Below are 22,784 nucleotides of genomic sequence, written 5' to 3' on the forward strand. Positions count from 1 at the left end.
CTATTGTAGTTTAGTTTCACTGAGTTTATATAGTGTGTTAATAAAGGACTTGTGGTTGACAATATTTCTGTAATATATCTCCAAAAGAATTACAGTTCGACTTACAGCCCTGTATTAGTTATGTTACAGTACAGGAGTCATGTTACAGTAATCCAGTTTGCAAGTTCAAGCAAAAGTGGAGTTAGTCTCCTCATAACTACTTAACTGTACTACTGATCCTTACCTATGATTTAGTCGACTTGAAGTGTCTAGTTAGGGTTTCCAGGTACAGTGTTTACGGTGTTGAAAGGCAATTGCTAGTTTTTCCTGAACTTTTTAAGCTCCAAAACTGTCTTTACCTCTTATTGTACAATACTAGAGCTGCCCGGTGAATCTTTAACAGGTTCTGAGGAGGTTAAAATAATACATAACAGACTGAGAAATATCCAATTTATATACAACTTTTACACTTCTTAAAATAATACTTACAAAATATATACAAATACTAAAACATACATACACATAAATACAAAAGTACAGTATATACAAATTAATAACTCCTGTGTCTTTTAAGAATGGTAAAAACAAAGCTTAAATAATAATGAACAGTGGTGTTGTGTTGAGAAGGTACACTGTCATCTACACTGCAGGATGGCACATTGATCTTTATTATTTTCTTCGTTTCCAGGAGCCATTCAGTAAAAACCGTCATAATCTAAACACTAAATATCACATAATACTGAGAGACAATGTGTACGTTATGGAGTATTGAGTGAACAGCCGTGGACCACAGAGACCTCTACTGGCCCACCAATGATGACCCACAGGCTTCCTTCCCCCGACAAGGCCACTACTGCATGTGGGGACCAGTAAGTAAACAAGGTAAACTGATACTGTGTTATAAAATAGTTTACACCATACAGAACATTTAATAACTTTACTGTGTATGTATAGATGAGCCCAAACCTACCGGGGATTTTAAGTTTCATGTACTGGGCTCGACCTTCCTCCAGGAGTACTTGTACAGTATTCTTGGAAATCAAAATACTTTTTTCATAAATATGTAACTTTGTTATGAAGGAAAATTAAAGGTTTTTAGCTACTAATAAATTAATCTTAACAGTTTGTAAATCAATCCTTAATAAAGTGTACTGTATACTGTACCTGTAATATGAATGTGTCTCTTGTAGTAATGACTCCTCTAAACACTACAAACTACATCATACTTGTGGAAAAATTACAAAGCCTATTGTATATAAAAGGTGTGCAACACCCACGTGTTTACAGCTATAACCTCCGACTAGCAGAGTACAGTAGAGGGCTGATGAGGTATAGTTGAGAGGACGGGACACTACATGTGAAATCATTTTCTGAATAAAAGCAAATATGAGCTTTAATTATCAGAGTTATAGTGCAGTTATTATAAAAAGCAATACTTCAGTGATATTTTTTTCTACATTATCTTCATTAGAAGTTACCCAATTAACAGTATTTATATTAGAGTACTTGCCATTCTATAAGTAAATTGCAACCTTAAAAAAAAGGCGTAGTAATCACGAGTAAGTCTCTTGATATTAAAGAGAAATAATAATACGGTGTGGTGTTGTAAGTACTGTAACCTCCATTTACTACATACTGTTTACAAGGTAAGAACACCAGATGCATTAGTGGAGCAGATGAGAACATACACATCATCCAGTGTTAAGGTCAATGTGTGTAGCCGAGAGATACATTAAATTATTTCTTCATGCAGAAATAAAGTGTCAATCAAGTTTTAAAATAATATCAATTGCATTCTGTAGGAGACCATACTGGCAGCAAATAAGGTGACTGATCAGCCTCTACCTGATGGATCCACTCATACACATTCTTTCACTTCCCAGGGGACTGTTCCCAGAAAATAATTATGAAGTTTAAGAGAATTGAGAAGGAATCTAGATACAGTATTTAAAATTACAATTGGAACCAAGTAAATATTGATCATGCATCATTACAAGTTAAGGATATATTATAGTCTTCAAGTAAAAGATAAGGCTAGGATTGTACTGGCTGGGTGCACGTCAGCACTACAATTTTCTTAACTAGACTGTCAACAACTCACAGAGCTTTGAATAATGAAAGTCTAAGAGAAAAAAATTTATGATACCTAATTTTTTATCCTTTTTTTATCAGGTTTACTTGTGGATAACTCAAGATACATTACACTTAAATAACACACATAACAAAAAAACAATACAGTAAAACCTCAACTTAACGGACTATACCGAGAAGAAAATCCGTTATATCGAGGGTCCGATAGATTTGAAACTCCTCACCTAACGGATTATATAGAGATTAGTCCGTTATATGGAGGTTATACTGTATTTCATCAATGGCCATATTAAAAAAAATATATATATTAATAATAATAATAAAAAATAGAAATAAGACCCCATGAGAAATAATCAAGGAAAAAATTAATTCAAATGCTGTGGAAGAACATACTGTATATACTGCATACCCCTGGATGATGAATCTTAAACCCATTCCTTGAAGACTTCCATTACATATCTAGAAGTTACTTCATATGTAATTATTATAACCCAAACAGGATGGCCTGCACTCACTCTCTTCTGCAACACACCCTATCTTTATACAGTACAGATCTAAAACACATTACAGCACCAAACTTCCCTCTTCCCCAGCCTCCTCGTCTACTCCAAGTTATGTATAATTTATTTTGTTTTCTATTTTACACACTCTATCCCCCCTTTCCTACATTCCCCCTTTATCTCTCTCTCAAACACAATCTTATTCTATTCTCCACTATCCATCCTCTCTAGCCGTCCTAACTACTATCCATTGCAATAACCTTTCATCATTTTGCGCTACCTTTCCTTTGCTTCAGTGGACACTCTCTGTCTCCTGCTCACATCATTCAGGCAAATATTTTAAGCGTTGGAGCTGGACCTTCAATACAGTATTTGAGTAGAGTGTCCGCTCCTGTACTAAAATAACTAGGAAGGATTCTGTCCACGGCATGAGTGCACAACCTGGCATACAAGATACCCACATACAGGAAGAGCTATGTCATAAACTATCCTCGTACGTATCTTAATCCGACGCACACCTAGAAGAGTTGCATCCTTAAACATGAAAGAAGCGTAAAGTATGTTAGAACTAAGTAGAATATGAATTTCTCAGCAGACCTACATTGCAGAATATTGGGAGGACACAGGTAAACCAAGAAGCCACATAACTGATACGAAGATGTATGTAAAGATTAATATGGCTGTTTATACTTCAATAGCAGCAGAGGGAAAGTAGTGTACTGTATCAACAAATGAAGAATAGGGTGTTTTGAGGATCCTGAAAATAAGTTAATAATCCCACATATTAATAAAAAGGAGTAATAACATATATATACAAAATCATTAACAAATAAAAATTAACAAGGGTAAAGAATGAGCAAGTAAAAATGTAGCAACAAGTACACTGGCACCCAAATTATTTTATACCTCAACTGTCTGTAACACACTGATGGTTCTCAGTGGATAAATGACATACTGTACTACATTAAGTGAAATAGTAACTGACCTAATTAAGTATTATCCCCACTCTGATGTCCTTAGAAAGTCATGCTTGCTAAAGTGAGTCACATCTCTACATCAAAGAATTCAACTGCAAATTGTTTACAATTATTAATACCTGTACAGTATAAATAATAATTCTTTTCAGGTAAAACCAGTTTAAATTTTTTAAATTCTTGGCAAAAATGGTTACCATAACATGTTAAATTACTAAGGAAAGTTGCAAGTGAGGGAACCATTAATAATAATAACAATAATAAAAATAGACTTCCTTTCAATTCCTGTGGTAACAAAGAATATCATATACCATTACAAAATGTTGAGTTTGTTTGTCTCATCAGGCACAAAACTAACAAGTCACCCTTTGCCCAGAACACCAACCTTAATGAGAAAAAAGACATATACAAGATGCTCCTTACCCTTCAGACACAACAGGTGACCTTGCTTAAGTACAGTACCCACATAACCTTTTGCTGCAAATATAGACCATCCCTTGTCACTAACCAGAACACACACACACACAGACACTCTCTCATTCATCCACTAATAAATGGCTTTAATACATCCCTTCCCCCTACCATCATCCCCTCCACACCTCAGAGAAGGGACACGGCTACAAAAGAGGTATCCTATTGAAACATGCCTGTCTAGCAAGATCCTTTGTCCTTACCTACTCAAACTTTTCCCACAAATAATCCTGCAATCTCTCTCTCCCATCCCAGCAGTTGGTTTCCTTCCCACAAATTTAGCTCATCTTCCCCCTTATTCGTGTACACTCTTGTTTCATAGCAATAATTCATCATCATCTCCACGTGTACAAACAACCTCAGTGTGTTTCTCCTAATAAACAGTATTGGATTAACATTCTAGGTAGTGTACAGAATTATAAATACAGTATACCATTGATATTGAACTTTTATGAAGCAGAAGTAAGTGTGTGTGTGTGTGTGTGTGTGTGTGTGTTTTACTACCTGTCTTTGACATTCACTACTTCAAAAACCAGTTTGTTAAAACATTTTAAGCTTTGCAATAAAGAAAAAACCCAACAATGTTGATATACAAGTAAAACATTGATGAACTAAGTTTTTAAATTAATCAATCTGTTTGCAAGAAATTTTCTCTAGTTTTAAACTTTGCATAACATACTGTAAAGCAGAGTTAATGCAAAGTATTCCACTGGATAAAATCCACAAAAGAATTTTTCAAAACACTCACAAAAGAAATGTACTTTTTACTCCATATTTTAGTTGGTAAACCTTTCAGCAAAACTGTTGTAATATTAGAGAGTTATTTGAGTCTAACTCTTGCAGGAGGAGTCCAGCAAGTTGTGGGGTGTGATGGCTGGACCTGAACACATGCAACAATAGCTGAACATGAACACAACTTCTCCACTACCTCAACATGACACAGTACAGTACAGTACTCCCAATATACTGGACACTTTTCATCTATAACTGTGATCACATGAACCAAATTTGTTCATTAATAAAAACAAACTCTTGCATAACAATTTCATACATACTACAGTAAATAAGAAAATAAATACACAAAACAATGAATAAACTTAGGAAAAAATCATATTAACTGTAACAAAGCGTGTTAACACAGATGCAGCTGAACTTACTTGATACAACAGTGACCTTATAAATATGTACAACTGTGAGTGTTTAGTTTGTACAAATTTCATGAAAAATCATCATCACAATAAAATAAGTCCATTCATAAATAGTCCCTATACTATATCATTTACACGATGCTCTCTGGAGTACATATAATCCTTCTCATGTCCCTTATTTGTTACTGAAGATACTGAACCTTTTTATGTGTATAGGATTACAGGTTACCCGTTATATGGGCCTACAACAGAAAACCTGAAGATGGTGTCATATCTGCTGTGAAATGCAACATAAGAACAACATAAGAATGGGGGAAACTGCAGCGGGCCTATTGGCCCATACTGGGCAGTCCCATTTACACCCAACCCCTATTGCTCATATATCCACCCAACCCCTATTGCTCATATATCCACCCAACCTATGTTTGAAGCTATCCAGCGTATTCGAGTTCATGATGATATTTGGTAACTTGTTCCACTCATCCACTACTCTATTTCCAAACCAATGTTTACCTATTTCGCGCCGAAATCTAAATTTGTCTAATTTAAAACCACTGTTACGAGTTCCCTCCTGGTTGGATAAATTGGGTAAAAATACATACAGTATCACAGACATCTATCCAAATCATCCGACCTCTAATGTAATTAATAATTCCATGATAAATAAGATAAACAAAACTGAAATGTAAAAAAATAAAAAAATAAGGTACACTACAGTTTAAACAACCATTAATATTCTACCATCAAATAAGCCCAGACCGATGTGTCATGTCACAGGGGCAGGTTATAAGGTGAAGCCACTGCCGTACATAACACCACACTACTGTATATAATCTTAATAAATTAAAGTCAGGCATAACAAAATAAGGAATTCTTATAAAGTACTCGTCTATATGGAATAATATGGGCTCATTATTTTTTCTATATTAACATTATTGTGCAGCAGGATCTTAAGTGTAACCATCCTACCACACACAACAGACAAGACAGGTCTTCTCTCATAACCGACTTGTAGTAGAGCGTAGTCTTGGTCCGCTGACACACGAGGCACTAAGGAATTTCAGGTAAACTCTGAAAATCCATCATAAAAATAAAACAATATCTCTATGGCTTGACTAGCAACAATATCTTTAAGCACACACAAATATAGTGTATTAAACAACAAGAATTCCTCCATACTTGAGCACTTCACTTGCACACACGCACACTTCATAAGTGGGATGACGAGTCTTGGTTTATACAGTACATGCATTTTCAATAACTATTTCCCTTCACTATAATATAATTTCTGTCTATAACTTACTCAGTTTGTGGTATTCCTTCACATCCATGTGTTATCACAGAAGGCACCATTTTCAGTTATGGGCATAACAGGCACCAGCAGTACCACACACCTCTACAACCATGACACTGCTCAGCCTCAGCTATAGACAGTACATTCAGTGAACAGTTAAGAATCTTTCACTGTACTTCTCACTTCTAAAATTATACACTTTTGACACTATTGTCAATATCAGTACAGTATATTCCTTAAAAATGGCAGTTAAAATTTCTAATTATTTTTTAAAATAAATAAATAATTGATAACACTAAAAACTGATACCTTGGGATTTTGCCAGTTTGGCAAAATCCCAAGATATCAGCAGCTAAAATATAATACAGTATATCAGTAATTCCATAAAGCTAAGCTACAAATTCCTGGTGCCACCTTGACAAAGCATTTTTAAACAGTATATGGTTTGGAATGATGAAGATATGTAACATAACAATGGGAATGTATGGAACAAAACATTCAATTGTTTTGTGAAAGAAATGAAACACAACTGACACATGCACACAATATAACACATCTGTATCACTATCTTCTGGACAATGTTTAATATCTGTTTTCTGGATTCTTCAAGTCACTACTGATGAAATATATCTTATGATCAACTGAAACTAGAGTACTGTATAAGTCTATATATGCTACTACTATCTCGAGCAAATTATCAATATGCTACTGTAAACGAGCCTACATGTGCATATATTGTTTTTAAGTGATGGTAAGCAATACTTTACCCGGTGGATAACTTGTATGGTTAACAGATTTTCTAATAAACAGAAGATTTTTCAAATAAACTTCTTTAATTTCTAATCATCTATCTTCCTATCTATTAACTGTACAGTACTCTATTACCAAGTTCATGTGGTAGATATAATGGACTACACCTCATTAGACCAAGTAAATGATATCTACACTTGAAGGTGTATCAGTTGCCACGTGTAGTGATGACAACACTAACACCCCAACCACCAGCTGCCTCTCAAGTAGATCACATGTTTCATACAAGTATCTTCTTGTTGCTTTACTCACAGTTGTTACCTTGACCTGTATATAACGATTCTATTTTGTTTTTGCATTACAGAAGTTAACTGTCAACACAAGGTTTCTGGTAGATCACCCGGCAACAGTCTTCACGGGCTAATGGGAATGATTCATTATCAAAATATATAAAACGTTATGAACCACTAAAAGATTTCCAGGAAAAATCACAAAGAACTGGAAAATTCTCATGCAATTTGTGGACTTTCTATATGAAGTGGCCAGATTTTTATCAATGAGAGTGAGAATTATAAATTGGACTACGTCACCTAGGGTCAGAGTAACCCTGGGTAATACATGAGTGTTTGGATGGCCTGACACACAACAACAGAGAGGAGGAGTGACTGGAGGGCAGACAGATGACACCCTCGACACACTAGTTGATCTCTGTAATACTCAGCAGAGGACGGTGGTTCTGTGCCTCTCTTGCATACCATATCACTTTGCTGTAAAAAAAAAATAAATAAAAAATCTTAGGCTGTGAGGCTCACTGTATCTGTTTTTCAATTACGGTACTGAGAATGGAATGAAAGTTAATAAATAAACAAAGAAATAATCTATACAGGAATTTATTACCAGTGAAATGACAATGTAACTAAAAAACTCTCATACATATACTTCACTGTATCTTATTTCATCAAGTCTTGACTGAATAATCTATACATATACAGTACAGTGTACATTACACTAAACCTATTAGGTGCATATTTGTTTTATCATTCCATTACTCCCCAAAACCTCTTAAGGAACAACTGTGTCAACCAAGAACTGAACCAACAGGGGAGGAAGTGTAGGTGTTGTAACAAGCAAAACTATTAGGTCATTTTACCTTACAGATCTCCTCACACGATGGACACACGATGGCCCCCTCGTGTAGCCAATCATTTTGGAAGATAGAAATGTTTATCACCTGAAAATGATCCAAAAAACATTTATTAGTCACTACTGCTGTTACCTTGAGAGTTTAAACAAAAGCATTGCAAGACCCTGATATGTTCCTTCATACATGTACCGACTACGAACTTCTCATCAGTTAATGAAGTTCAGTTTGTTATCCTGTTAACATGCTATGTATTCAGTAAGTATAAGTGATAACTATGCTGCCTGACAGATGTTTAATTGGACTATCCTGCATAGTTAGTCGAGTGTTTCTATCAACATCACTACCAGTAGGTGTGGTAGAACAAGTTAATAATCACTTGCCTGAGATGCTTGGAGCATGAGACGTACCCCAAATACTACATGTACTTCAGGATACTTTTACAAAGTTTCTCTATTTTGTACAAACATTTTAAATAATATAAATCATATACAGTATTGTATATATACTGTACATCACATCTAATCCTGAACACTCAATTTAAGTTCCTGTAAGTGAAATACAATAACTCTTTGCTCCTCAAGTTTGGCAGAAACAGACAAAATTTACAAATTTTTTTTTTTTTACGGGGAAAAGCCCACCCGGGCACAGGTCATTGACCCACATCGGGGCCTGGGGGGGGGGGGATAAGAATAAAAATAAATTATAAATAGAGAAGGAAAAGGTTATATTAATCAACACCAATAAGATGCCAGAAAACCAGCATTTTAAAGGGAGACATTGTAGGAGTGTGGAAACACAGAAGAAGGCAGAGCATTCCACAGTTTGGCTGTGTGAGGAAAGAAGGGTGTACTATAATGGGTTATTCTAGTGTGACCGACATCCACAGAGAAATGGTGGGCACTGCGGGCAAGACGTGTGTTACGAGCCCACGACCTTGCCGGCGGTACACAGGATACCAAATCCACCGAACATTGCCCATTAAAGTACCTGTAAAAAAGAGAGATAACAACACTGTGGCAAAGAGAAAGGGAAGAATGATTGTCAACTAGAGGAGGAGAGTTTTTAAGACGAAATCCCTTTGATTATACCCTAACTAACAGTTGGACAGAAGAAGAGCCACCCCAGATATGAGAGCAGTACTTCAAGTTAGGACGAATGAATCCCTTATATACTTGAAGCAACTGCTCAGAAGTGAATTAGCTATGGCATTTGTGCAGCATTCCTAGCTTTCGGGAGGCAGCTTTAGTAATGTTGAGGATGTGTGGCTTCCATGACATATTAGAGGAAATGGTGAGGCCTAGCATATCTATTTTAAAATTTGGCAGAATTATAGCATCCTGAAATGTGATTGGTGGGAGATCACTGTGTGCAGTGTTAATATTCTGCATGGTTTTCTAAAGGGATTGGCATAAACTTACCTGATTAGCATGATAGCAAGTATATGTATGATTTGCAACAATAATGTGCAATCTACCGTCAACACACATATACTGGTAACAGCCCGAACCCCAGTGTTGCCACTGTCGAAGATGATAGCAAGTACGCTCGGTCCAAATTCGCTGCTGGTTAAAACATTTGCTATCTTCTGTGTATGACTCCAGTGCAAAGTTCTTTTCTGAATCTGCATGATGAGATACCGAAATTTTAGCACGGGATAAACTTGTAGTAAATATCTATGAATGCCACAGCTGTATAAGTACAGTAGTTCTAAATAAGAATAAAAATCTAAGCTATCATGGATCTACACTGGCAATTCTTCCTACAGGGACAACCTTCATACAGTTGTTGGAATCATGGAGGCTGCCACATCATCACAAGTCACTGTAATCATCATCAACGTTTTAAGGTCACTTTTTCACACTTGGTTGGGTTAGCTGTGACTACCTGATAGCAACTGTTGGGTAACATAAATACTAGCACCCACACCTGGATTATTCTCCTCGTACTGGCAGTGAGAACCACGGATGATGATGTCCTGATTCTTCCACGTAAACTCCTGAATGTAGGGGCAGTAGTCGGCCAGAGCTACAGACCCCCCGTAGTGGCCGACCCTGTGTGACGACACGTGGGGAATGACCCCAAAGTTCTGCAAAAGTACAACATACGTTAAGTCTTTAACAGGTAAATCTTCTGTCGAGATTATTTATTAAGTTTCATTTAATATTTTTTCTTTTCATTCTTATAACACTATAGAGAGTGAGGAGAGTAGAGAATGAGTGTGTCAGATCGAGAGTACAAAAATAGTTAAGGATAAGGACAAGTAAACTGGACATCAAAGATAGATGCAGCTGTCTCTCACAACTCACCTGGTAATGTAAGGGCAGCTGATTTTTATGTTCTATCAAGTTACAGAGAGCAACTGAGCTTCGGTCTTCCGTACAGTCAGTTTCTAGCGGATCTCTCTTGACCTTGTTGCAGAATGGATGAATACTTTTACCCCTGTTGAAAAAAGAGAAGAATATTACCCATAATTTCACAAATATTATTCACTGTAGCTTTTAAGTACAGTAAATCCTCGGTTTAATGGGCATACATATAACAGAACCCAGTTACTGTATAAAGGACACACTAAACCTATCGGACAAATCCTCAAGAGTCTGCCATAAGTTTGTAGTACTGTAATAAAAACTAAAATATACAACTGAAATTTTACTCTTACTTGTAGATGCTGTAATTCAGAAAACTTTATCCCAGAGCTGTTTCAAATGGCCAGTGCTCGAGTGTTGAGGCTGTATGAGTATGTACACTTGTACATACAATACACATTTGTACATCTTCACAGTACAGTACTGTACACTCACTGTTACATTAACATATTACACTTATGTATACAGAACACTTAAACTGTCTGTGTGAAGGGATAACTAAAGCAGACAATGGAGAGATATAAAAACCAACCAGAAAAAAAAGTAAAATAAAATATTGTCTCACTTTTTAGACTGTTCTTCCATATATTCCTTACAACTTTTCATGGCAAAGGTACAACCCAGGTGATGCCCCCACTTGAGAGGCTGAGCAAGGTGGTAGTTGGCTCGGTACCATCCCGTGTCTTCCATTAGTGCCAGCGTGATCCTCGAGTAAGCTGGGTTTTGTGTGTGTGTGCCAGTCATGGCTTCATTCTGAAAATGGGAAGAATTACACTAAACTACAAAAAAAGTTACACAAATACAAAAAAAACACTTAAAAGAATTATAAATATATGTACAGTTGCCTGACACTTATCCCTGGTACAGTGGCTGGTGCATTTTGTGAGATGTGGCGCCTCTGTGTTTGTTTACATCATATTAAAACTCCCAGAACGGCCCCAAGGAACCTCACAATGGTAGCCACTAGTGTACTTACTTCAAAGACTCGCTTCTCCCAGTGAGTGAGAGCAGTGCCTTCGTGACCCTGGTCCTCCAGCTCGGCGCCTTCTAGGTCAGGACAGTTGAAATGATTCCGCACCTGTTGCAAAGTTGGAGGTACCGTAAGTTCAGTAAACCCCAAGAAAATAATAGAATATAAAGAATATCCAAGAAATACTCTATCTGACATGTTAGTATTTAAAAAGCTATTACTGTACAGGGGTACTTACATTCTATATGTACTATACATACAGTTGCTCACATCTCAAAACAATATACTGTACATGTATTCTACACTTCAAATATTCCTAATAAGAGTTCACAAACATTAACTCTGCATAAGTCAAACATTAACCTCCATAAACCTGTACAATTTGTAACAATTATGTGACTTGTATATTATTTGCCAATCAAGTGACCTATTCCCCAATTATGTAACTGAATATTTTCAGCCTTCTGGCTGCCATGCCCTTTCAATAAATCGTTAATTATTATTATTTCATTATTAAGATACAGTATATACAGAAACACCAAAAGTTCACTACCTCTTCCCTCACTCTTGGCGTCACAACCATATTAACTTCTTTTAACGTAACTCCACCTCTAACTGCCCACTTGGGTCTCACCACACGCTTGATGACTCGGTCACTCCATTGTCTTGCTTGTAACCTGAGGAGAACAACATGCTACCATCAACAGTCCGCTTTAATATCATAAAAATAATATAAGTTACAAATTGTTATGGAAGTCACATTTAGATAATAACAAAATTAGCAACATTCACTAGCAGTTTCAGGAAGAACTAATTTAGTAATTAAAAGTTGAGGGTAAATATTAATGATGACAGTTGGTACAATCAGTTATCTACGTGCCTACACCTGAAGCTGTCCTCCTGCAGCAGGGCAGGTGGTTCATGCATGAATTCTTCCACACAGCCTGACCAATGTTCATCACTGCTAGTCCCTCTACAAATGTTCTTCTCTCCCTTTGTCTCTCTACCATTTATTTTAATCATACACAAGACTAATACTAATGCTACACCTATTTTACCTTCCTTAACATGTCTCTGTCACCTTCACACATTATCAACTACAGTATGTACATCCTAGATAATATTTCTCACTCCTAATTGCTCACTTCCCATATCATTGACCACAATTATTCTTTACACCTGTAGTACAATTAATGCTCTCTCTCTCTCTCTCTCTCTCTCTCTGCAATTCATAAACTGACCTGAATCAACGGTTTAAACAGTCTAATTAAGAACCTTTACCCTCAATAAGTAAAAACATCAATGAACAAAAGTTTCCTATCTATTAGCTCACTTCAAGTTCATTCACCAATAATAATTTAATTTCTTTCCTTCTTCAGTTTTAATAAGTTGACCTCCACTGTGTCTCTATGCACAGTTTAACCATTCCTCTCCCTCTAACATACACAGTGACAAAATGCAACAATAACATATTCAACAATTTAAACTTACACTTCATTCAATACAGGTTTGCCATTCTCCGTTCTGTTAGTGAGAGGATTACCATCATCATCTCGGTAAAAGGCGTAGAGGGAGATAGAGAACCCCAGGGCATGAAGGATCTCGTGTTTCACGGTTGATATGAGAGTCTCCAGCTCCTGAACCTTGGTGCTGATGGCCCCAGGACACAGGTTGGCGTGACCAGCGATCGGCCTGAGGAGGGAAAATCCAGCCTTAACATACAGTACAGTACATTAAAACAATTAGTATTATACCAACTGTATAAACTTTGTCCAATAATACCTTCCATGAAATTCAATAAAAAATTTAGTTGGCGATACTACTAGTTATAAAGAGTAGAATAACTGTAGACTAGTCCTTAGGAATACCTTATGGTTGAGAGCAACATTTAATTCCCAATTGTAATTATAAATAAAAAACAATATCTTTTATCCCTCATTAATATAATACATTTACTGTAATCTTCCGAAGTGTAAACATCATAATACTGTACTGTAATAACACTATTGATATCTGTCAATACTTATTCAAAAATAAAGTTGGTGTTGAACGAACAAGAAGATTATAGTAGGTGATACACGCATGGGCTACTACACACCTGTCCAGGGCGGCCTCCTGCTGACAGTGGGCAGCATAAGCCACTGTGTAGCCTCTCTTACACCGCTCAGTCTCCAGAGCAGAGATGTAGAACACAAAGTCTGCCCGGGATTCCTTCACCCACCTCCTTGTTCACCTCCCGGCAGTTCTGACCCAGAGTGTTACACACACGACAAGCCTGTCCGGGACGGGAGGATAACATTTACGCAACTGTATATTATGAAGTAGCAAAATGTAAACATGTCTATATACAATACTGTACCTTACAAAAATTTTACAAAAGAAATTAGAGAGAGAGAGAGAGAGAGAGAGAGAGAGAGACAGACAGACAGACAGACAGAGTTTTGAAGGACAACCACCACTATACAGAAGGAGGAAGACTCACGTGAAGGTGTTCCTCGGGCACCTGGACCTCGCCGCACATGGTGACTGGCTCACACCTACTCTTGCAGAAGGGGTGTGGCTCTCCCTTGATCAGAAACACCTGGTTCTTCTCACACCTCCTGCAGGGTACAACACACCACGCGGGTTAATTAATATGAGATATCACCCGTAGATTGGCTCCCATCCACACCCAGTTTATGTCACACGATGATCATACACTCTTGATGTTAACCGGGGCCTTAGGTTAGGGTAGGATGGGTTTGGTTAGTGTGAGTGTGTGTGAGTGTGTGTGTGTGTGTGAGTGTGAGTGTGTGTGTGTGTGTGAGTGTGAGTGACCCACCTGTTGAGCCTGATGACACTCTCCGTGCGTCTCACCATCAGTGCCTGCTGCCAGTACGTCACAGCTGAGGGCATCACATTCTCCTGTTAAAAAACAAACATCAGCAATACACTTAAGAAATTTACACTTCTTTCATTATAACCTAACCTAACCACATGAAATGGATATAAATTGTTAAAGAATAGTATATATTTTTTTCAGTATATTCATTTTCACACAAAAAAATATGATGGATTTTGTTATTAAGAGTTAAATGGAAAAGAGCATTATTGTAACCTTTCCCAAGAGGTTAGATATACTCACGTGAATAAGGTCGTATTTTTCCCGCGATAATCTGCAAGAGAACAAAATATGGAATTAACAGATTTTCTAAAGACTTACGTTAAAATAAGATAATCATGAACAATTACTTAAATTATTTATTTATTTTAGCAGGCAAGAAAATAATAAAACTAAATACTAAAAACAAAAATAATAATAATAATAATGTAATAATAAAAATGCAATAAATACTACTACTAATAAAAACTAGACTAGATGGATAGAAGAATGGATGGATACTCGGGATGGATGGACTCAAGCAGGGATAGACATATGGATATAGACAGCATGACAGAAGTGGTTGGAGTGAGTGTGTGTGGTGGCAGTAGTGAGAGAAAGAGAGAGTATAGCTTCACTCACCCGTACACAGACTCGTCATAATAGAGTGAGATCCGAAGAGGCTGGTCCACACTCCTCTTCCTCACCACGTGCTCTGCCTCCAGGTGAACCCCCAACGTTACCTGTACAAACACAAACGTTAATCACAACCAACACACCTGTACAAACACACAACCACCACACCTGTAATTATTTTGTTTTTATCTTTAATTAATACGACTCGTTAGGACAGGTAAGGTAAAACAGGTAAGGCGGTGGGAATATTTTTTTTTGTTTACTATTGAAACATGACGAAATAAGTAACTGTATTAACTGGAGAGAGGACACACACACACACACACACACACACACACACACGTCCACCTTGGTCATCACAGCAGGGGATGGGGAGAGGGATGGGGGAGAGGAAGGAAGGGCATAGCAGCGTCACGGCCCTCACGGAAGTACGAGGCCGTCACGGACATTAAGAGGCCGTCACGGAGGTCGAGGGGCGTGACGGTAGCCAAGGACAATGACAGAGACCGTCCATATTAACTCTTAAGTGACAGTGTATTAGTTAAGAGGAGGAGGGAGGTTACCGTGTGCCTGACCCGTGAAGTGACAATACATACATACATAACATACATACATACATGAGTGAGGAAATGAGGAAAAAAGAAAAAGGTAAAGGTAGGGAGTTGAGTGGGGGCGTGAGGAGGATCTAAAAGGTAGAGGGGGGAGGAGAGGGGTGGGGAAGGAGAGGGGTGGGGAAGGAGAGGGGTGGGGGAGGAGAGGGGTGGAGGAAGATGGACAAAGAGGAGGAAGATAAACAGGTGACCGTGGCTAACAAGAAGACAAAAGAGGAACAAGAGAGTGGAGGAGGAGGAGGAGGAAGGCGGTGCAGGAGGGAGATGGGGGAGGACGAGAGGGAGAATAGGGGAATGGCAGAGAGTCAGTAACTTAGTGAATTTAAGAAAGGAACATACTCTCTCTCTCTCTCTCTCCTAAGAGGGACACTGGCCATAGTAGAGGGGCAGTAGGAGGGAGGGGAGGGGTCAAGCTGTATCCCTTGAGTAATACTTTACTTACAACTAACTGACCTTGTGACCACTATACCACCCACCCACCCACCCCACTGCCAACCCACCCTGGACAACCTCCACCCATCTTAAAATACCCTCCACCCACATCCCCCACCACCACTACTACCACCATCACTACCACCACTACTACTACCACCATCACTATTACCAACGTCGTCACCATCACCACTACCACTATCGCTACCACTATCGCTACTATTATACCAGCAGTCGGCCCACCTCTAACAGGACCATATATGGCTACCAAGAATGTCAGACTCCACCACCACCACCACCACCACCTTCACAACCATCACCTACCACCAACTAGGTAATTTTTTTTTTGTTTGATAATAAAAACACACACAGACAGACAAACAACCGGACAGACAAACACCTACCCAGATAAACATCCGGACAGACAGAGACAGACAACCTAAACACGAGGACATTAAAATTTTAGACTCGCCCTCGGTGACGTAAACACCATGGCGCCACAACCAAACTTGCATACTAAACGCTCATACATAACCTGAATATATTATTACCAATTCTTATCGCTATTTTCTTAGTTTTTTTTTCTCCAAACAAGTCGTAATAATTTCCTTGATTATTGTTCAATTTATGGATAATATTTAGATAACTGTAACGGAACGTGTATTTATACCCCAGTTCCGTGTTGGTTTATTACTGAAGAAAACGGTACAAAATTACACAAGTATTTCAATCACCTAAATTAATTAATATAAATTAATATACAATTTAGAAATATATTTAAAAACGTAATTATGTTTGTGTTTGTTTTTCAGATGAGTATTTGAACCGTGAGCTGGCGTGCATTTACCTTTCAGACGCTTACTTGAACGGCATTGAAATCTCCCATTACTACCACTTACCCTATATAAGAAACAATATTTATTATCTGTATACGGTACTTAACTAACAATATTCCTCTGCAAAATATTAAACGGGAAATATCGAAGACAAACACACAATCAAAACAAATACATATATATTACTAAAAACAAAAACACATCAGGCACGGTCAAGCAAAGTACAAAATCTCTTCTCTCTCTCTCTCTGTCTGTCTGTCTGTCTGTCTTTGTCTCTCTCCCTTATTACTTCCTGCATTAAATATCTAAGAGTCAAATGAGAGAGACCAGGAACCCGGAAACAAATTATTAAGACCTAACTTGGACCCGCGCCAATCTATACCCACATCTGACACATTACAAGCCTGACAACATCCACATCTGACACATTACAAGCCTGACAACACCCACATCTGACACATTACAAGCCTGACAACATCCTCATCTGACACATTACAAGCCTGACAACACCCACACCTGACACATTACAAGTGACAACACCACACCAGACACATTACCCACCTGACAACACCCACACCAGACACATTACCCACCTGACACCACACCAGACACATTACCCACACCACACAGAGTAAGGTCACCCACATTATTATAACCCCCGTCATTCTACCTGGCGCTGTCTACCATTCTCTACTGGTTTGTTTGTTTGTATGCAGATAACAGGGCCAGAGTATTGGTTAGGTTAGGTTAGGTTCCTTTGTTCCTCCCAAATTTTCTCCCTTCCCTCTCTCCTTCACCCCCCACCTCCTCCCCTATCATCAATCTTACCTATATCTCCCACCCACTGCCCCTCCCCCCCCACCCAACCCCAGGTAAGGAGGACACACCGTCAGGACAAAGTTGACCTCCAAGCACCGTTAAACAAGAGGGTGGTTGGGTCATTAGTGTGAGTCAATTGTACCCCTCACACTCCTTTGTTTACTTCCACACCTCACTAGTCTTTTTATTTTAGCCGATTTTTATTATCTTCTGTTTGTTTATTTTTCTTTTGTTTAATATTTATAGATATTGTTGTTTACATTTTTTGTAACTAGGAGGCAACTTTCTCTCTCTCCTCTTTCTCTCTCTCTCTCTCTCTCCACTTTCTTCACCTGATATGGAGAGGTTGGGTTAGGTCTACTTTGGTTAGGTCTACTTTGGTTGGGTTAGGGCTGGTTAGGTTAGGGCTGGTTAGGTTAGGGCTGGTTAGGTTAGGGCTGGTTAGGTTAGGGCTGCTTGGTTAGGTTAGGGCTGGTTGGGTTAGGGCTCCTTAGGTTAGGGCTCCTTAGGTTGGGTTAGGGGCTGGTTAGGTTAGGGCTCCTTAGGTTGGGTCCACTAATACCTGGTCTACTCTTCAGGTTCTTCCAAACAAATTTCTTCAATTAAACCAACTTCATTTTTGTCTTCCAGTGAGTATAGGTTGGCCTTGGTGAAGCCTCCGGTGTTGTTGTGTGTGTGTGTGTGTGTGTGTGTGTGTGTGTAAAATACATGTTTGTGGCGTGTGATTCAATCTTGGTGTGTACCGGTCCATCTGCTGGGGTCCAAAACACACACACACACACATAGTTATTGTTGTCTAGTATATGGACCAACTTACAATACTTGTTTAAATTACCTTCCTTCCTTCCTTCCTTCCTTCCTCCTCCCTCCTTCCTTCACTCACTCACCTCTCCTTCCTTCACTCCCTCCCTCCTTCCTTCCTTCCCTCCCTCCTTCCTTCACTCCTCCACTCCAACCCCTTCCTTCCTTCACTCCTCCCTCCTTCCTTCCTTCCCCTCACTCACTCCCCTCCTTCCTTCCTTCACTCCTCACCCCCTCTCCTTCTTCCTCCCTCCTCCTTCCTTCCTTCCTTCCTCCCTCTTCCTTCCTCCTCCTCCCTCCCTCCTTCCTCCTTCCTTCCTCCCTCCTTCCTTCCTCCCTCCTTCCTTCCCTTCCTTCCTCCTCTTCTCCTCCTTCACTCCTCCCCCCCTCTCCTTCCTTCCTCCTCCTCCTCCTTCCTTCACTCCCTCCTTCCTTCCTCCTCCCTCCCTCCCTCCTCCCTCACTCCCTCCATCCTTCCTTCCTTCCTTCTCCCTCCTTCCCCTCCTCCTTCCTTCCTCAAAGCCTCTCTCCCTCCTTCACTCACTGGCTGGCTCTCCCCCCCTCACTCACCGAAGCACCAAACACAAACAACAATATTATCGAGCAGTTTACCCCCACAGTTTATTTAAGAACGGTTTATTAAGTTTAGTGTATGTGTATGATGTATGTTTAGTGTATGATGAATGTTTAGTGTATGATGCATGATGTATGTTTAGTGTATGATGTATGTTTAGTGTATGATGTATGTTTAGTGGATGATGTAGTATATTTTAGTGTATGATGTATGTTTAGTGTATGATGTATGTTTAGTGTATGATGTATGATGTATGTTTAGTGTATGATGTATGTTTAGTGTATGATGTATGTTTAGTGTATGATGTATGTTTAGTGTTGATGTATGTTTAGTGTATGATGTATGATGTATGTTTAGTGTATGATGTATGATGTATGTTTAGTGTATGATGTATGTTTAGTGTATGATGTATGTTTAGTGTATGATGTATGATGTATGTTTAGTGTATGATGTATGTTTAGTGTATGATGTATGATGTATGTTTAGTGTATGATGTATGTTTAGTGTATGTGTATGATGTATGTTTAGGGATTCAGTATAACGTGATGCAAGTCTCGTCTCTGTTGTTGTTCCCTGAAGCTACTGAATGACTGGTTATTAGCAGCACGCACACACACACACACACACACACTACACACACACACACACTACACACACACACACACACACACACACACACACACACACACACACACACTACACACACAAAGGCTTTCAATAAACAAGAGATAGAGTATAGTAGAGACAATGCTTAAGAGATGAGGGGGTGGGGGGAGGGTGGGGGGGAGGTGGGGAAGTGGAGGAGGGGAGAGGAGAAGTGGGAAGGAGAAGTGAGGAAAGGAGGAGAAGTGAGGGGGAGGAAGTGAGAGGGGGAGGAGGAAAGAAGAGAGGGGAGGTGGGGGAAGTAAGAGAGGAGGTGGGGGGGAAGTAAGAGAGGGGAGGTGGGGGAAGTAAGAGGGGAGGTGGGGGGGAGTGAGGGGAAAGGAGGGAAGTGAGGGGAAAGGAGGGAAGTGAGGGAGGGAGGAAGTGAGGGGAAAGGAGGAAGTGGGGGAAGGGAGGGAAATAGAGGGGGAGGTGGGGAAGTGAGGGGAGGGAGGAAGTGAGGAAGGGGGGGAAGTGAGGGAAGTGAGGGAAGGGAGGAAGTGAGGGAAGGGAGGGAAGTGAGGAAGTGGGGGAAGGGAGGAAGTGAGAGGGGGAGGAATACCAACACACCAGACGGCGCCACCACCACACCAGGTCACCACACTACCACACATACCTACCACACACACACACACACACATCCTGGGGTTCGTGGTATAGAGCCTTGGGATGTGGTATAAGGGAGGGAGTTTGTAGACGTTGTGAGGAGGGAAGGAAAGAGGGAGGGAGGGAGGGAGGGAGGAGGAGGGAGGGAGGGAGGGAGGAGGAGGAGGAGGGAGGAAAGAGGGAGGAAGGGGAGGGAGGGAAGGAAAGAGGGAGGAAGGGAGGGAGGGAGGGGGAAGAGGGGGAGGAGGGAAGAGGGAGGGAGGGAGGAGGGAGGGAGGGAGGGAGGGAGGGAGGAAAGGACGGGGGAGAGAGGGGGAGGAGGGGGAAAGAGAGGGAGGGAGGGGAGAGAGGGAGGGAGAAGAGGGAGGAGGAGGGAGGGAGGGAGAAAAGAAGAGGAAAGGATGGGGAGAGGGGGATGGAGGGTGGAAGGGATGGAGGGGACGAACAACAATAAAAACAATAGATACAGAAACCTCGAGGACCTACAGTGTGTTGAGGCGACGAATAAAAAACAACAATTTTTATCAATGCCACGGTGAACAAGTTTTAGTGGAGCCCTTCTTTAGATGGCTACACGTCTCCCCCCTATTGTCTGCCAAGAACCATACGCACAAGAAACAAGTACACACACACACACACACACACATGCAAACACGCACAGAAGCAGGCAAACACATATACATACGCACACACACACAGATAATCGCCCCAAGCACATTCTTAACCAACATGGCACACCTGGACACACACGCGAGCAAATCTGTTAACTATATCATGTACAGACGGTTATGTATTCCTCCATTACACTAAAATACATAAAGGAGTGGTAATTTACACAAGATGTAAATCGGCGTAAAATAAACACATCCCATCGGGTATTATTATTGTAAACAAACCAGAGCGCTGGGCGGGTGCTGAGAGTGGCCGAGTAACACTGTCTAGTCGGCGGCCATCAAGGACAACCTCATGAAAAAACTAGTTCTCTTCTTACCCTTCATGTAAAATGGCTGGGGTTTTTTTTATACATGTCGTTAGCGTGATAAGTCTACTACATGCTACATTACCATAGTTGGAGCTTCTTTTATATCCTGGTTGCCCGGATGATGTTACTCGTTCTATTTATATGACCTAGGTTTGTTAAGGTTTAGAAACGTTGTGAGTGGATGATGATGATGAGTCAAGATATAACGTTGTATTGTTAGAGGCGAAGCGAGGCCAGACTGGAGCAGGACGAACCACAAATGCCTGTTCTTTCCACCAATCGCATACTTTTAGATTTCCTTTGTATCTCACCATTCGACCAATCACAACGGTGCCTTACTTGTCACTACAAAATTCATCCAATCACAAAGATACCTTGACCATTCGACCAATCACGAAGCTTAAACCTCCCTTCTTCCCATATCACCTGACCAATCAAAGCAGCACTTCCAATCTCTACCAGTCGACCAAACACACCCGTCGCGTCGCCTTCCCTACACGACCCAGCCAACATTCCGTCTCACACACACACACGCAATCTTAAAATCAGGATAAACAAAAACTAGACAGAGACAGAGACAGGCAGACAGACACGAGAGAGAGAGAGAGAAGAGAGAGAGAGAGAGAGAGAGAGAGAAATATTCGTGCCTTTGTCGTGGTTATTGTTGGTGGCGTCCCCGAGGTGAGCATCCCACACACACTCCCCCCCCTCTCGGCACACCTGGCTTACACCTACACCTCGCTTGGCCTACACCTCACCTAGCCTACACCCGACGCCCTGGCCTACACCTCACCTGGCCTACGCCCGACGCCCTGGCCTCCACCCGACGCCCTGGCCTACACCTCGCCTAGCCTACACTGGCCTACACCTACACCCTCATCACCTAACCTTGTTTTACCGCCAGCGTGAAGTTATCCGACTCCCTCTCACCTTGTTACACCTTACAATGACAAACACCAATATAACACAATGAAAAACAATAGAAAACAATGAAAACACAGAAATAAATGAAAAAACTATAGAAACGAAAAACCAAACAAAAACAATGGAAAACAAAAAACAAAGCACTTTTAAAATCAGGCCAAAATTTAAAACCCGGTAAACCAAGTAAAAACCCAATTAAAACCCTGTAAAACCCAATTAAAACCCAGTAAGACCCAATTAGAACCCAGTATAATCCCAGTTAACCCCCGCACAAAAAACGGTAAACCCAATAAAACCCCAGTAAGCTCAATAAAACCCAATTTAAACCAAGTTAAACCTAGGAGACGCGCGCGCACACACACATACACGGGCTC

The 22,784-nt window shown here is 40.0% G+C and overlaps 1 protein-coding gene across 1 annotated transcript in view; it reads right to left on the reverse strand.

Moving 5' to 3' along the window:
• Positions 1 to 5,645: 5,645 nt before the first annotated feature.
• The window catches only part of LOC121875330 (leishmanolysin-like peptidase), a 74,785-nt gene continuing 57,646 nt past the window's right edge, over positions 5,646 to 22,784 (reverse strand). The window contains 15 exon segments of the mRNA XM_042379837.1: positions 5,646 to 7,974; positions 8,358 to 8,438; positions 9,770 to 9,972; positions 10,278 to 10,437; positions 10,658 to 10,790; positions 11,283 to 11,470; positions 11,694 to 11,795; positions 12,241 to 12,364; positions 13,179 to 13,379; positions 13,786 to 13,887; positions 13,889 to 13,962; positions 14,170 to 14,287; positions 14,509 to 14,591; positions 14,812 to 14,842; positions 15,190 to 15,290. Of these exon segments, the coding sequence (XP_042235771.1) occupies positions 7,804 to 7,974; positions 8,358 to 8,438; positions 9,770 to 9,972; positions 10,278 to 10,437; positions 10,658 to 10,790; positions 11,283 to 11,470; positions 11,694 to 11,795; positions 12,241 to 12,364; positions 13,179 to 13,379; positions 13,786 to 13,887; positions 13,889 to 13,962; positions 14,170 to 14,287; positions 14,509 to 14,591; positions 14,812 to 14,842; positions 15,190 to 15,290 (1,872 nt within the window). The 3' untranslated portion in view covers positions 5,646 to 7,803.

Source organism: Homarus americanus, unplaced genomic scaffold, assembly GCF_018991925.1.
Source record: "Homarus americanus isolate GMGI-L3 unplaced genomic scaffold, GMGI_Hamer_2.0 scaffold56241, whole genome shotgun sequence".
Lineage (NCBI taxonomy): Eukaryota > Metazoa > Arthropoda > Malacostraca > Decapoda > Nephropidae > Homarus > Homarus americanus.